Source organism: Leptosomus discolor, chromosome 6 (assembly GCF_034619465.1).
Source record: "Leptosomus discolor isolate bLepDis1 chromosome 6, bLepDis1.hap2, whole genome shotgun sequence".
Lineage (NCBI taxonomy): Eukaryota > Metazoa > Chordata > Aves > Leptosomiformes > Leptosomidae > Leptosomus > Leptosomus discolor.
This window is the reverse complement of record NC_141396.1, coordinates 13,313,971-13,331,192: the sequence shown is the minus strand read 5'-3', so window position 1 is coordinate 13,331,192 and position 17,222 is coordinate 13,313,971. Positions and strand designations below refer to the sequence as shown.

The 17,222-nt window shown below is 42.4% G+C and overlaps 1 protein-coding gene across 1 annotated transcript in view; it reads left to right on the top strand.

Moving 5' to 3' along the window:
* The window catches only part of SORCS3 (sortilin related VPS10 domain containing receptor 3), a 304,754-nt gene extending 289,386 nt beyond the window's left edge, over positions 1-15,368 (top strand). Inside the window, exons 21-27 of the mRNA XM_086466346.1 lie at positions 1,129-1,252; positions 3,958-4,070; positions 5,958-6,089; positions 7,883-7,982; positions 10,086-10,191; positions 14,542-14,702; positions 15,304-15,368. Coding sequence (XP_086322472.1) covers positions 1,129-1,252; positions 3,958-4,070; positions 5,958-6,089; positions 7,883-7,982; positions 10,086-10,191; positions 14,542-14,702; positions 15,304-15,368 — 801 coding nt within the window. The remainder of the gene's footprint in view (positions 1-1,128; positions 1,253-3,957; positions 4,071-5,957; positions 6,090-7,882; positions 7,983-10,085; positions 10,192-14,541; positions 14,703-15,303) is intronic.
* The last annotated feature ends 1,854 nt before the right edge of the window (positions 15,369-17,222 follow it).

The following is a 17,222-nucleotide window of genomic DNA, read 5'->3' as shown; positions in this document are numbered from 1 at the left end:
CAGGCAGGTTGGCAGTCTGCTGGGAAGAAATGTGAGAGCTGGAAGGTGAATGTTTAGGGGGGTTTCTCTGGAAACAGACTGGCAGTGTAGTGAAGGGCCAATAGCAATGGTACAAGGGCTTTATCTGTGCTCTTAGACCTCTGTGTACTTTTGCAATGGAGGCTAGTATTACTATTTCCATGTTAATGGTTTAATCTAAACCAAGAGATTTGTGTGTAGACCAGCTTTCAGATCAATGGCACTGCGAGGGCCAGACCTTTGATTTTCAATATACAAATCTCTTCTGAACATGGTGCACTTTTCTCATCTAGTTGTGTATCAATGTGAGAGTTTCCTGGGCAAAAAGAAGAGCAGTAATGCTATTGAGGACTTTTTTGTTTGAGAAGGTGCAGATAAAGTCAGCCTTCTCTGCCAGGTCTCTGAGCTGGCTAAATTCAGGTCAACTTTACTCTGGAAACCGTTCAGCCACATTCAGACAGCATTGTCAGTAGGTATTATGCCATGCTTTCAGCCTTGATAGCATGGTTTGCCAGCTTATGGTTGGAGCTAGCTTACGGGCTCAAAGCATGTACAGGGCAATGGTGGATGACCTCACTCTGGCCTGAGCAGAGTTACTCTGAGATAGATAGATAGATGGATTTGTACTCATAAGAGCAAGGTCTGGCCCTGAATCTGAACAGTATGGATTGTTTAATGCAGCACCCGCATCTTCGGTTTGTGTTCAGTGCTGGTTTCAGCTGCACCCTGTGTTTTGTCCAGCTGATGTAGTGGCTGTGCTGAGCGTGCACGTGTGTGTGGGTGTACAACACTGCATTCTGCAGCCCTAATTCTGCAATTGCTGACTTTGCTCTACTGAGATGTATTCCTAGCATAATGTGTTGCAGTTCAGTGGAAGAATATTTCAAGAAGCATTTACTGAAGTGAGAGAAAGCTTTGCCTATGGGACAGTTCTCACTGCGTGGTGTTTGGGCTACATTTAGGCCTTAGCAGGACATGCAAGCTTGGAGCACTATTCCTGTATCAGGGAGGAAGGATATCGTGGCCTGGTGGAGTAGTCAGATGCATGTCGTGATCCTGAATTAATCTCACCCTGATTTTGATATCGTCATCTGTGTTTACCTTTTGCAGCCCCTCATCACCTTGGAGAGCAGCATCTCATACATCTTCACCGTGGAGGGGATGAACACCGTCACTGTGCAAGTTGCTGCGGGCAGCACCCTCATTCAAGACACCAAGGAGATCGCAGTGCATGGTACCCTCAGCCTTTTACAGTCAGATCTCAGGGGTTATCTAGAGGTGAAGAACAGGCAGTCACTGCTGAACCAAAATGAACTCTGTGAACTCCCTAGTGCTTGGAGGAACCTCTGATGACAAACTATAAACCAAATAGCTCAGATGTGTCGTGATCACAAAATACAGAAGTGAATTGGATGGGGCAGCTAGCCAATTTTGTAAGTTCAGCACTGTAGTAAAGTGGCTGGTGTCTCCTTTGCCTATTGGTCTGTCTGTACACCCTGACTGGGAACTACTGAAAGAAAAGACTTAAACCCGTAGCCAGACTGCCTTCCTTCTGCTTGCTAACTGTGGAAAGAAGTAGTCATAGTCATCATTAAGGTGGCCTGAATACAGATGGTGTTTCTCTTTATACAGTGACTTTATAAATGGCAGGGGTCTGGAAAACAGGAGGCAGAAATTACTCTGTTGTTGGTATCTCTGCCAATCAGTCATGCCACAGCTGGAGGTCTGCGTGTGTCCACTGGACTTCGCTGTGGGTAATGTTTGGTATGTCCTTGCCATATCTGCGCATCATGGGCTCCAAAAAGCACCCTTTGGCACACCACAAAGCTTACCCTGTTCGGGGCTTGATAAAGGCTGAGTGGAAGGACTCTCTCAGCAGTTTTGGGCAGGACTTTGAGATTTCTCCAGAGAATAATTTCCACTCTAAGCTAGTCTTCATTTTCCTTATCCAGTTATTGGCATCCAGCATTTGAGGGCAAACTTTTCTTGGGATAGGAAGTTTTATTGAGTGACTTGGGCTTCAAATAACTCGTGTTACACTGTGTAGTTGAAATATGTGTGTCTTTTTTCAGTAATTAAATATAAATAAATGTCCTGCTGGTGACTGGAAGGCTGTATGCTCAGATTTAACAACCAGCTAAATAGATATTTGTTGATTGCCTGGCTGTGAAATGCAACGACTTTTAATAATTTGTTAATATGATTTAGTAATACCCAAACTCACTATTAGCAAATGTAAGTTACCCTCTACTTGATCATTTTGAGCACTGCAAAATGCAGTGTTTACTTCTGGGAAACTTACATCTTTCCACTAGTTTCTGGAATAAACCTGAATCAAACATATTTGAGAGGGTCCCCACAGGTGATCTTGATCTTTGTTCCCAGTACGTCCCACAGAGCGCTACTCACTCTATTCTTAAACATCTTGTAAGAAATTTTGCCACTCTGTTTAAAAGACTGAAAGCTTTGGTCTTTACCACAAAGAGAAATTGATCCAGTTGGAGTGTCCAAATAGTCCTGTGCAGTGCCATGCCGCAAACTGACCTGGTCTAAGGAAGGGGTCCTTCCAGACCTCCAGTCTGGTGATCGGTTCAAGTCCAAGTACATAAATAAGTGACACCTTTGGTAAATATGCACTCTGCTAAATTTGTATCCTAATCTGTGTCCTGTGTTAAGTTATTATGGCTCTAAGCAGGAAGGCATGGCTTTCTGGTTTTAGCAGTGGAGAAGATTTATTCAGGGTTTTCTCAAATTGTGATTAACAGACCAGAATTTACTCAAAAAATAAACTGGACATGGTACAGAGGGTTCAAAAGTCAAAGGATTTATGTATCAGGCTCTGGGTTAAGCCTTCAGAAGTTGAGAGAGTTTCCCTACACTCTTTGATGCTTGTTTTATTTAAAAATATACTCCACCATCTAAAAAGAAAGAACAGATCTTGCAAAAGATGCAACATAACTGCTGTGCTAGCACATCCCTGCTATTCTGTGGATTTCCTCATTTATACTCTTGTTGGTTTATCTTGATCTAAAACTGGTACCTTCTTACAAATGATTAATGGTACTTATTTGAAATATCTAGAGATCAGGTGCTTCAAGGTGAGGTGAGGCACAGCACATCTCTAAAAACAGAAAGGAGAGTCTTCTACCCTGAGAAATTACATCTGAGTGTGATTCTCATCCTCGATCTGTGCCTCCCACTGGCCCAAATCCATTGTGCACAGTTGTCATAGGGATTCCAGTCTTGGTCTCTGGTGACACCAGAGGGGAGAGTTGGAATTGGAGAAAAATTTAAATGGTTCTGTATTTGAAGTCTAGGAAGTTTTTCTTCCTCCCTGCAATCAGTCAATTAGGAAGTCATTTCAAAGCATTTCATGAATAGCCATTGCTTGATTAGACAGTCATTAGCACCACTGGGTTCTGATTTGTTGGGGTATTAACCACTCATGGCTTCCCTCCAGGAGAATTAGCAGATAATACCTGCTTTTGAAAACATTACTTACAGTGTTTGTTCTGCAAAGCACAATGTATGCAATTGCACAGACCTTCCAAATTCCAGCCCAATGCCACCTCATTTACTGGTCAACTTCCCTGTAAGCAGAATCTGATGAAGTTGAGTGGCAAATATTACAGTGCCCAGAGGCGTTGTGAAGGAAAGGCATCCTCTCACCTCTCTCATTCTTGCTTCCATTTCTTCTGGGAAAAGCCACAAGTTGGCATTAGGGCAAAATGTCCTTTATAAGAACTGCTGTAAGAATTCTGTTGTTGCAAGCTTTCTGTCCTGCTTAATGTTAGCCAGCCCTTTTTCTTCCTCCAGCCTTCCCCTCTCTCTTGCTTTAAGACAATTTAATTATGGTGTTCCTGTTGTCTTCTGCACCCTTGTCGGTACCCCAAACACTGCCCATTTAATCTTCTCATAAATACTGTTTTTCTGTTCCAGAGTATTTCCAATCTCAGCTTCTGTCATTTTCTCCCAACTTGGACTACCATAACCCTGACATCCCTGAGTGGAGACAAGACATTGGCAAAGTCATCAAGAGGGCTCTAGCACAGGTGAGTATCTGTTTCCTTGTCTACACTAACATTGACTAGGCTGCTAAAACGTGCACTTTTTCAACGTGCTAGCTTAAAAGAATGGGAAAGAACAGACGTAATGAAGCTAGAATTTTAAATCAATAAAAAGCTTCTTAATATGCTGGATCTTCTTACAGAGGCAAACTATATTGGGAATTTTGTGGAAATATTATAATTACTTTTATTAATATTTCTCTGGTGCTTTTTAGCTTTTAATATCCCTGAGGAATTTACAGATTCTAGATTGTAATAGTATCATTATTATTCTTATTTTGCCAAATTGATATTACTGTATCTACTGTTTTCTACTCCAAACATTTGAGTATTACTGTGTGTTGTTAAACAGCTGATCCACTTCATCCCAGAAGAGAGACATTGTAGTATGTTGGATGCATGAGGAAGATATTTTTACCTTTTCCTGATACTCAGTCAGGAGTTCCATATGCAGCTAAGTGTAGCAACTGGTGAATGTTATAAAGCTTTACTCCCTTTCCAACTGGGCAAAAAATGAGGATTCAGAGGGAAAATAAACTTACCTTTAAAATACCGGACAAAGACAGACTTCTGTGGGTGGAAGATACCAAATCTTCCTTTGGGATTAATTAGAATATGTAAACTAGCACACATATTTTTGCAGGAAAAGGGACAGAATAATTTATGTTATCAAACAGCCAGGGACTTTGGGTTTGTGTGAAATCAGGAGATAGATTTGGGCAAGCTTTTGTGTTTTTTACATTCTGCCAGAAGTGTATCTTGCTTTTTTTTTTTTGCTTCAGCTACAGCTGTTCTTAGAAATGGAGGCTGATTATTTTTACCAGGAAAGTATGTTCCTGCTCAGCTTTTCTCATCTGCAGCCCACTCAAAATTCACAGTTTATAAGAGTTTCCGTGATTGTTTTCCCATCCTTAGAAAACAATAAGTTCTTTTGTTTAAACTGTTGTTCCCTTATACTGTATTCAGAGTCAAGCTTGCAGAAAAAAGAAATTAATTAGGTTGTAGCTATGGATGGTTACAGACAACAGGAGAAATCATGTAAAAGTGTTTTGTTGTATATCCTTTTGTGACTATTTGATTGCAGCCTGTGGTCTATGCTTATAGGATAGATCACCAGGAATGGGCTGCCCTGTTGATACTTTTCAGTTCAGGAATGAGGCTGAGGAGCTTGAGGTGGGGTAGGACTAGGGGGCTACTGGGGTTAGCCTCATACAACAGAGAGTTTCTGAGGGAGGAGAGACTTCCTGCCTTACTGAGGATGAAGAGCTTGGATTTAGGGAGAGAGGGCAGTAGCCTCAGTGGGCAGGTTATGCTAAAGACAATTGTGAGAGTCAGGTGTGAAACTGACTCTTGGATCAGCAAACTAAGCGGTTCTTAGCACAGCCCTCCTGATCAGCCCCAGTAGTAAAAAGTCTGCCACTTTTATAACATTAAGTTATTCAGGTATGGCGAATGCGGATCCCTATAACCTGATATTAGAAGGTGATAGCAGGCAATGTTTTTCATCTGTCCCTGTTAGTTGCACAGTGTTTGCTCTGAGCCGGACTCTCTGGATCTGACTTTGGGTCATTCTTTTGTAGTGAGAAGGACTATATGGAAAATTCAGACCTGGAGACATGGTAGGTTTGGACTCTGAGTTGAGATCTTTGGGTCCAGGGGTGTTGTCAAGCCTACATTTACTTCTAGAAATGGAGTGCATCATTAGCAGAACCTCTGTTTCTGACCCACCAAATGGGCAGAACAGCTCATTAGGACCACAACACCTACAGTGGAACTGGCAAATAACAATTTGATGTGAGTACAGTTTCCCATAGTGAATGGAAACATCAGTAACAATGGCAGCTAGAGACCTCTTTTTTACTTTTCTTTTAGGTGACTGGTATCCCTGATGAACAGATCTTGGTAGCTGTATTTCCTGGGCTGCCTACTTCTGCTGAACTCTTCATACTGCCCCATAAAAACACAACAGAGAGGAGGAAAAGCAGTGAGGCTGATCTGGAGCAAGTAAGGAAAGGATTCATGGAACATTCATCCCTATCATACCATTGGCAGATGGGCCCTTTAACTTGTGCAGCATTAGAAATTACTTATAAGTGTGATGCGATTGGATGTGTCTGGGCAGTGGCACTGTAGTTTATGTCATTAAAGAAAATTATTTTCAGAGGAAAAACAAGCTTTTCTAATAGCTCACTGAGATATGTCACAGTCTACCAGTAGTGATTCTTCCTAGATCAGTTGTGTGTCCTTATTACAGTACTTATGGACAAAGGAACCTTGAATATGTACTCCCTCTGCTCTCTGGAGGAATGCTAATAGACACAGGCCAAAGCAGCAAGATAATATACTGAGGTTTACTAAAAATAAATCAGGCTCCTCAGCTCGTATATCACTGGAACAAGACCTCTTTTTTCTGCAGCAGCAAATGGCATGTGCAAACTATATTTGGAAGTTACAGTATCCATCCATTTAGATAAATAGGTAATTACAGTGATGAATAGCAACAGTGATATGCAGGCAAGGGAAGAGCTGGGAACAACATCACTAGTCTGCTGAAGCTTTCATGCTAGAGTTACAAAGTGATTAAATCAGGTCCATAAAGGCGAAGGAGTGAAGTACTGCTAGAAAGGCTGCTTAGCTCTGCCTGTGTTCTTATATGCAGCATTTCTACTGTGTGCAATCTATGTGTGAGCGCATCTCCAAGTAACCCTTGGAGGAGTAACTCTTCTGTGATCAAACATTAAATAATTCAGAGGACTGCTGAATTCTGTGGAAGTTCTTGTCACCTACTGAGCAAAATCAGTCCTCCTCAGAGTAGTAACTTTGTCCTAGGAATCCAGCAAAGCTGGCCTCTTAAGTTTATGGTGGTGGGTGTGCAGAAGAGATGGATTGTGGAGGGAAGGTTTGGAAAGCTTTTTGGACAGATTTTCTTGGAGTAATTTGCATCCTGTTCAGTAGGATCTACTGGTACTAGAAATCCGTCTGAACAAGCTGTTGTGTCAGTTATTTCACATACCAGCATTATGCAAACATCTCAGATTAGGTTCCTGACTAGCTGACAATGAGGCCTGAAGCTCTAGTGCTTTAATTTTATTTGATGGTCTACTCAGTTGTACTTTGATACCTGTTGTTGGCTTCTGCTTGAGGAGCTCTGTCCTGGAGAGCAGGCCGTCAGAACTACTCAGTAGCTGTGCCATGACCATCAGAACTACTCTAGGGAGACCAGGCACTAACAACCTCAAGCTCCACTGTGGCATGCCAAGTATGTGCTATGAGGCAACCAAATAACACATCATAGCTAGGTGTCTGAGCCATGAGTAAACTCCAGTCCAAGGCCCCTCTTCTAAATGAAGGAGAAATATGGCAAGTTTGCCATTGATCTGCAAAACTGGATTGTCTCATCCCCAACAGCCTATTTAAACAGGCGCTGCATGCCTAGGATTGTCCTGAATCAGTGTGAGTAATGAAGTGTTATTAGGCTAGAATACCTCACTCAGTTCCATCCATCCTCCAATGAAAGGCTGATTGCTAACTTTCTTGGTTTGCTTCCCAGGAGAGGTATAATAACATACTCTGAGTCTCAAAAGTCCTGTAGGGAGACTTGCATGCAGTAACACTCAATTCTGTCTAAAGCGCATGTATGTGTTTCTGTCCACTTCCTTGGTCTCTCACTTGCTTTCTTTTCCTGAAGCCAGTAAGATATATCAGTCACCATTCATAGGCTACGTGCATTCCTGAACGTTCTCCAGAGCTTGCTGTGTTCTATATTGTAACTGCTGTATCTCCTATTATTTCATCAGGTGGTAGAAATTGTTTTTAATGCTCTCAACCAGAACCTGGTCCAGTTTGAACTGAAGCCTGGTGTTGAAGTCATTGTGTATGTTACTCAGTTAACATTAGGTGAGTGTGAAGTTAAATGCATAGCTGTGGTTCTCTTGGGGCTTCAGACAACTCCAGGAGAACCAGTCTACATCACAGCACTCACAGTTTGGTATGTGCTACTGGGATATGTAGGACTGATCGTATTGAGACATTGTCTGTGGTAGAAGCAGGAAGTGATAAAAACAGAATCCAGCAGTGGCATCTTCATGCACCAGTTTGTACAAGTATTAAAAGTACCTTTTAAGAGTTCCCTGTGGCTTAATTAACTAGTGCATTGATGTTTTTCAAGTGTTCTAGAAAATCAGGTGAATGTTGTTCTATTAAGCCCTCATTGGGCACCTATGGAATTCAGTGGGAGTATTACTAGCTTTCATGGATATTAGATTGAATCCTTATTGCAAAGGGCTTGTTAATGTTATGACTAGCCAAGAAGCTTTATAGGGCCAAAGTACTCATGAAAAGAAGATCTAGGCCTCTTACAGGGAACACGTGCCTGAATATTGACTTCTATAAATTAGAACTTATTTAAATTTCAATGATACCTATCTCCATCTTCACACAGAGTAATGAATAGTCACTATAAGCTTCATCACCCGTTTTGCTTTAAACCACCCTAGTGTGATGCTCTCAGCTACTGCTGAGAATTTTGGCTGGCCGAGTGTGAAGCTCTCAGCTATTGCTTAGACAGTGATGACTACAGAGGAGATGATGGATTTATTTTTGCCCTTGCTTTTTATGACTGCCCTTGCAGTTATCTGAAATGTGGGATCGTGCGCCTGTGACATTGCTGATAGCCTCTCTGAAAGATTTGGATTCATGTCCCACGATAATACACTTCAGCTTATTTTTACATGAGACTCTCAGAGAGCCAAGAGCTGGGCTAAACCAAGGCTCTTGACATATCCTACAGGTAATGCCATTTTGCCTTCACTCTCTGACTGTTGTTTGAGGATGAGAGTCAGATGTTAATAGGAGTAGGCTGGAATGAATTAATTTGCAAAACTGAGAATGAGATCCAAATATCTGCAGTCTCCAGGTTCAGAATCTGGGTTTGCTCTAGTAAGACACTGCAAAGTGTGGATTTAGCTTACAGTGCTCAACTATTCTGTCACCTAGTGGGGGTGTTGAATTTGTTTCACGGCAATTCCCATAGTATTTTGACTTAGGTGAAATGACAGTCGGTTCTTTTCCACGAAAGAGTCTGTAGAAGTAGTAGAAGCAGAATATTGGCAGGATCAGACTCTTAGGTGTGAAAATTTGTCCAGAAGTGACTCTATTTGCATTGACTTTGTCCTTGTCTTTTGAGTGAATAGAGAAGCAGTAAAAAACAAAACCAAATATTTATGCAGAGTGAGAAACACTCAGCTGTTACTTATAACCATTTGTGCATCATTAGAGACTTCTCATCAGACTCTTGATTCTCAGCACAGTGCTCAGGCCATTAAGATGGTCTGCTAGTATGAGCTGTGGGAATAGCTCATAAACAAGGTATAGTAATACTCCTTATTTAGCCCACCCAAAATGTCAAGGACAGATGGATCGAATCTCCAAAATGTTATAATGTAGTGCGTGCTTGGGTCTAGGATTATTGCCTTGGGCTCCTACACCTTATGAAAACTGACTCAATTATAAAGTATGTAAGGTCCAATACAAGATGCTTCTTGCAAGACTGGATCTCTGTCGCATGTGAGACAAACATAGGTCCTTGGAAGATGGGAGTCATGCTGTTTATGGGTGCTCTGAGGTAGCTTCTCCGAAGGTGAATAGACGTGCTTTAGGCTACACTTCATAAATTTCATTTCCACTCCAGTCCCTGGAAAAACCTCAAAAGAAATAGCCCAGCATGTTAATACAGGAGTGATCAGCCATTCAACTAAGCATGGCTTGCTGTGCCTTTTCACTAGGAGATATTAGGCTGCACTGTCTTGAGAAAGGAGCTTGGCTTTCAAAGGACAAGACAGTCAATTTGTTTCCTGCTGATTGGCCTTGCTGAAAACAGTATGCACCATGCAGTGGTGATAAAGCAGATGTGGCAAAGACAGAGTTGAGCTCAACTCTCTGGTAGTTACGTGTTCCCTAATAATATCTTGCAAATATAATTCTCTGCCTTTCCTCCTGCAGCGCCCCTTGTTGATTCCAGCACTGGTCATAGCAGTTCGGCAATGCTGATGTTGTTGTCTGTGGTGTTTGTAGGCTTGGCTGTTTTTTTAATCTACAAATTCAAGAGGTAAGTTGAGAAACTTTGGGGGGTGGGAGGAGGAGATACAGGGTGGTTTACCTGAAACCTAGGCAGAGCAGTGCCTGTACTGCAAATGTAGAGCAAATTATGCTGGCTTAGGCCAGTATAGTTCCCTATTTCTCATATATGAAGAGAAGACCCTCTACTGCCCTTTCACCACAAACTCAATGCTCTGAAAGTTCACCAAGAGCTCAGAAATAAAGCCGCGACCTGCTTCAGCAGATGTGTTTGAACCACAGACCAGAAATGGGAACCCTGTGTGCTTACTGAGTACTGAACTACACAATGCAGACTTAGTCAAAAAATCACATAAAGGGTGTCTTCATACAGTCTATATCCACCTGGCCAACTGCCTTACTGCAGCAATATCTCATTTGTATCTTGCAAAGTGAATAGTTTAGTCTTGCAGAGGAACAGGTGTGATTATGTTAAGGGTGGGAGACTCAAAGCCAGAAAATTTTGTATTAAGCATCAAAATGCCTTTGGGAATCTGTGCTGAGGTTTCCTTTGCCAGATGTTAATATAAACCTTTTGCTTCCAGGCAGTAGGCAGGACCTGTGCTGGCCCATGGCACTTTGCTGCTGCAAGCTGTGAAACAAAACATGCAGTAAGAATGGCCTGTTTGCTCAAGGGCTGCCTTATGAGAATATATTTTAAGCAGATGGAGCTCCTTAGGAAGAACTTTGCATTCAGTACAGTACTTACTGTGTAAATGGTCTATGTGCCAGATTCTTCCCAGTGGCAAATACTGTATTAGAAGCATAAGTTGAGTCTGAATTTTTTTTTTTTTTAAAAAAAAGAACCAACCAAACAAAACCTCTGGACATGAGTAGTTTCTCTAAATTGGGAAGGTAGAGTTTTTCCTGTCCAGATTCCAGCTATATGTTTCTCTCTCCAGCTTTTCTGCAGCCCAAGATAAGGCTGGTATTCTCTAATGATGTTAGTGGGATACAAACCATATTAAAAATGGAATGATAAGACAGGCATGTATCCTAGTCTCCAGGTTTAAAGCTCCCCTCATTTCTAACTTCTTGCATTAGCCATTGTCAAAATCAGTGGGTGGCACTGCTTCTAGTGCTTGATCCTGTGCACATCAAGGTCTGTTACCAAGCTCCCACTGACTTCAGCGGGCCAGGACAATTTCTGGAGAACCCATGTGTGTGAATCTGCCCAGGTACAGATTTCCAGGCCTTCAGTGTAACTTGCTTGTTGAAGTTTAAAATCCTCTCTCTGCTTCTGTGAGGTGGAGTACGACTTCCCAGGTGAATGGGAAATGGGACATGGGACAAGCCCAGAGTGGTTGTGGAGTCTCCTTCTCTGGAGACATTCAGAACCCGCCTGGGTGCGTTCCTGTGTGATCTACTTCAGGTGGTCCTGTTCTGGCAGGGGGTTGGACTGGATGATCTTTAAAGGTCCCTTCCAACCCCTAACATTCTGTGATTCTGTGACTTGTTTAAGGCATTGATTTAATAATGTGCTGAGGAGGCAGCTGATGATTTCTCTCACTCCAAGATGCAGGATAAGGAGGGCAAAGAAGTCTCTCTGGGAGACTTACAATCCTGTGTAAGATATGCTTTCCTTTGTGTCTTTGTAAGATGGTTTTCTTAGGTTTGGCCTAACATCTTTGGCTCTGTGGTCAGTGATCAGTTACCAGGAAGAAGGATCTGTATATTCTGGCTGCGAGAGAGCAGTGAGGAGCTTGGTAATCCACTTTGCTTTGTCAGTCTCCAGCTCATGTTATGTTACTACAGCTCATAAAACTGACTGTTGTACCACTTAAGCATCCTGAGCCTTGAGCATAGCGCACATCAGCCTTGTGTTATGCTCCAGGGCTGGGAAGACGGCCTTGTTAAAATCTGTCTGAAAATTGAAGGTATTACAATTTGGGAGCGAGAGGGAGGGTGATTAAAGCGTTGGTTTTGTTTAACCCAAAGCTCATCAGCTTTCTGTCCCCTCTTATCTGCTCTGTCCCAAAGAGAACAAACCCAGGTCAAAATGACAAGGTTTAGGATTGAGTCAGATACCTGGAGTGTCCTCAGCTTGATTTTCTAGAACAGAAAGCAACTTTTCAGCTCTGCCTAAAACCTCTGACTCAATGGATCAGAAGTGAGAGTGTGCAACAGTTCTTAATGGAAAAATGAGGTGAAAACAAAAGCTTTCCTCTAGCTCTCAGTGATGCAGAGGTCCATTAGCCATATGTACTTTTCTGATTAATGGCAATCACAGCCTGAATACAGAACTGCTACTTACAGGAAAAGGTTGTGGGGAGAGCATGGGCCTGCATGAATTTTTAATTCTACAACTTTATGGAATCAGGGCTTTGCTGGTTTGCCCGTAGACTCCGTATTGTGAGTCCATCAAGTTATAGACTCAGCAGGCATGTTAAACATTGCTGCCAGAGAGATGCTTGCTGAAGAGGTCTGGGTGGAAAAGGAAGGAAGGCAGAAAAGAAGGGAAATAATCTGTAAAAAGGTTGTTTCTTTTCTGGGAGATTGAGTATATAGCAGGTGTACTGCATATGTATGGGTAGTGAGTAGTAGTGGGGCAATGGGGCAGCCCACGTGTATGTGTCCTGGGACAGGAGTGTGTGTGCTTGTGTGTACTCAGAGATGTGCAGTGGGATGCTGTGGCCACCTGCATCTGTGCTGGGAGGCACAGCGGGATTAGGTATGTGTATACGGATGCACGTATGTACAGCTGTCTCAGTTTCTTTTTACCCAAGCTCCCTGAAGTACCTGGAGGAGCTGTGCCTCACAACTCTAAAGAGCTTTTCTCACTTTTTCTCTCAAAGCTCAGAAGACTATCGCTTCTAGACCATTGCATTGTTTGGAAGCAAAACTGAGTCTTCCAATATCTCCTGGTGTGTTCTTGTGTCCACATCTCTACATCACCTCCAGACGTGTTCTGGGCACTTAAATCCTATGGGAATGAATTTGACCTCGCTCATCCAATGTGTACATTCTCTGTGTAGTCCTTATGCCTTCTATGATCTGTAAGACATGTCTGAAGGTTAGAAAAAGAATAGCAGGGAGGGAGAAGAACGTGATGTTTGTTAACTGCTGCTGAACGTCCCAAATATGTCCTGACTTGCTGCTAGTTAAGAACAGAATGCCCAATCAAAGCAGTAACATGAGCCATTTGAGGCCAGAACTTCACTGGAGTAAAATCAGTATAGATCTATTGAATTCATGAGAGTTGAGGCAATTTCCACTGCTTTCAGTCTCTGACATATCCAACAGCAGACAGGTTAGCATAAAGAGATCGCATTTTCTATAGCCTCTTCCGCACACCTCTCTCTCTCTCCTGTGTGCTTTAAGAACTGAAAAAATTCCCTGAAATTTTCTTATTTTAGCAGTGTGGACTGCATGACAGAGTCCTTTTGAGGGCATTAGAAAAAACAGTCCGTCACCTTCCAACAGGCAACTACACACAGATAATCCTAGCAACTCCCATGATGCTTAACACATTACTTTTCAGTTCTCTCATCTTAAACTTGTATTCCTCCAGGGATTACTATCTAACTATCTGTCTAGGCCTATCTAATTAACTGTCTAACTAACTGACTTTCAAGGATATCATTCTAGCAGTCCAAGTTAACTTCAATTGAAAGAAGGAAGAAGAAATAATGCCTTCACTTTCTTGGCTTCCTGAGCAGCAAGAGGAAATAGGTCTCTGCAAGCTTGCATGATCCATAGCATGGCAAACTGTTTTTGCAATGAAATGGTAACAAGTAGACTTTGGGTGTGTGTTATGAGGTCCAGGTGCTTTCTGTACTTTGAGGCAGGACCAATTCTTTATAACTCTTTCTGATGTAGCAATTGCTACTGAGTCAGTATGGGCCTGTCAGTAGAAACAAGCCTAGCAATTTTTTTCTCTGTTGATAATAGTGCTCAAATTGATTTTTACTTTTGGTTTCCAATGCACCACTGATCATGTAACAAATACTGAGAGAGTTGGCAATTGCAGCTGATTGACTTAGTTGATTGCTGCTCTCTGAGCTGGGTGCAGTGTCCACTGTGTGCATGACTTCTCATTTAAAAGGGCAAGACTGGAACATTTAGGTTTACAGCTGGAGGAGCCTTTGGACACAGGATAGGAAGGCAGTGGTTTGAGATTTGGGGTAGCTTTAGGCTGGTGTTGGAATTAGTGGATGCTGATGGCAGTTTCGGAGCTGAACATCACTGTGGTGCTTTCACCATTCTGAGAGCTGATATTTTGCATCTATGCCAGTGCTGCATTCCTGGGATTGGTCTCAGTTTACTTGGTCTGATTAATCAATGACATTGCAAGAATCCCTGTGTTACAAAATATAACCTCTCATTTTCCTTTCCTGCACAGGAAAATCCCTTGGATTAACATCTATGCCCAAGTTCAGCATGACAAGGAGCAGGAAATGATTGGCTCTGTCAGCCAAAGTGAAAATGCCCCCAAAATCACTCTGAGTGAGTTCACAGACCCTGAAGAGCTGATGGATAAAGAGCTGGACACACGAGTGATGGGTGAGAGGCAGCCCCCAGCTGGGGCTCGTTTCACAGTCTGGGGGAGGATGTTGGTCATTGGGGGTATCAGGAGAGGCAGCAACTGTGACCTCAGATACAAGCAGAGCCTGAGGCACTGAGATAGGGAGCAAATCTCTCTCTCCAATGCAGTAACAGGGGGTTTTCTTACAGTTTTTCAGCTTTTCTCACAGTGTTACATGACCAGGGTAGGAACCTGGAAACACAATGGGTATACAGGAGTTAGTAATGGCTGTGGCTCACACCTAGACCTGTTCATGACCCTGTCTCTCCTGTGGAAGGATCCCAGATTCCAGGAACCCTCAGAGGAATCACCTGATCCGAGCTTATACCATTGATGTCCTATCATTACAAGTGAATATGTCCCTAATAGCTTAATGAGTTTGCTGCTGGTCAACTGAGCTGTAGTAACAGGTTTTCTGCATGCTCCATGCTTATTGCAAATACAGAAAAGAATATGTTACTTTTACGTACCTTTTCTGTCTTTGCACTTACGCAAGCAAATCCTAAGAAGGAGTGAGAAGCAATATAGACCAAACTGTTGAAGCCACTGCACTGATTCTCTTCTCCATTTTCTCCACAGGAAGCATCTCAACGATTGCCAACAGTGAAAGCACAAAGGAAATCCCCAACTGCACTAGTGTTTAATACTGAGAATCGACTTGGTCTACAACATTTCTGACTTTTTATTTGTAATTATTATTGTTATAATTATTATTATTATTATAAAAGAGTTATATGTCATTATTATCATTTGGGAGGGGATGGGTGGGCTTTTTCTGTTTATCGGGGCTGCATTCATAAATAGCAGGGGTTCTTTATATTTAGCAAATACTCATCAGATTAGAAAGAAAAAGCAAAGAATGAGTCAAGTGTGCAATAGGATTTGAATGCCAGCTTCCTGTTAAGTACAAAATGGGAATTAAGTATTCAAATCCAACAGGTAGGTATAGTACCTTAGGCAACATGTTGTAGGTAAATTGTCCCTTTTCAGTCCTTTTCAAAGTCAGTCATAAATCAGCTACTTCATCCTGCCAGAGGGCTCAGGCTGGGTTGGACCAGACTCTGCAACATGCCAACAGCCCTCGCTTTCCAATGACATGCATGTCTCAGCTTTTTGCAGGATCTTGCCTCTTTTAATTGCTTTTAATTCCAGTCACCCTCTGGCACTGTTGACTGCCGAGAAAGGACAAAAAAAAAAAATCAGAGCAAACACACATGTCAGTGTTCCTTGGACTGTAGATTGGCTGGAGGCGACAGCACCACAAGCAATGAAGGAGCATGCCTGTGTTTATGAATGCAGCCCAAACCCCGTGCATGTGAATAGCGAGGATGCTGAAGGCCTACTGTAGATAATTACAATGTACATAGCTTTTTATTTCTTGGGAAATAATTTACTGTTTAGTAAAAGAAGATATGTTTAAAACAAAACCTGAACCACATACACACATGCACGTGCACAAATGCACATGCACGCGCTCGTACACGCCGGCCAACCGGGGACCGTGGTGAGCACTTCGATCACACTTTGGTTCCAAGCGTGTTCCAGTTGTCTGTCATATTTCAATCTGACACTGCTGTCTATAAACGGCATAGTTTATTTCTTTGTGTATAACTGCAAGCCTTTTTTTTTATATATAGAGAGAGTATTGTTTCCTATGATGGAGCAGAAAAAGATATTAGCAGGACAGGCTATGAGCCTGTCATGAATATTTTAATGATATTCATCATCTATTCACCTCTGTCACTGTTGTCCACTTCTGAGAAGGATCTTGGTGACATCCATTAGGGAAAATGGGGAAAACAAACACAAAATTATCACCATCTCAGTGCGGGCAAATACCAGTGCGCTTGGGTTGTACCCAGTACAACCTCAACTCAACAGTGGGCCAGGTTGCAGTAGCTTTATTCCCAGTGAGATGTCATGCTTCTAGCAGTTAAGCTGGTGAAGTGAAGTGCTATTTGGGATGTGCAAGAGTAGTAAAGTTTGGCCGAACATGATGCATGCTATTAGGGACTGCTCTTTGGAGAGGGGGATGCAGGGTCAGACCTGCGTAACTGAGCTAGGAAAGGTCTTTCTTATGAGTGCTGCAGAATGGCTGCTTCCGATTTTGGATGGAAATGCCATCAGAGTAATTTCTGCATAGTGTGTTGCTGCTTTCTGATTAGAACAGGGAGGTTAATGAAGGGGGAGGGGCGGAAAAAGCTCTGTCGGAATCTTCTACTGTCTGAGTTGAGGATAGCCCTTAGGATTGGTGGAGTTTTGGCCCAGGAGGTTGACTTAGTGGTGAGTTACGTTTATCCATTTTTCTTGAGATCACATTGTTAAAAATGGACTGTATTCTGCAGAGTTTTGAGTTATAAGATCCAGCAGGATTGGAAGGAAGATTGGAGGCACGTTTCGGAAGGTGTTCCAGTGTTAGCGTGGTAACAGGAGGCAGGAATGAGGCCAGGTGACAGTGTTTGTTACTATTTTTTAGGATCTGAATACAGGACTCGACA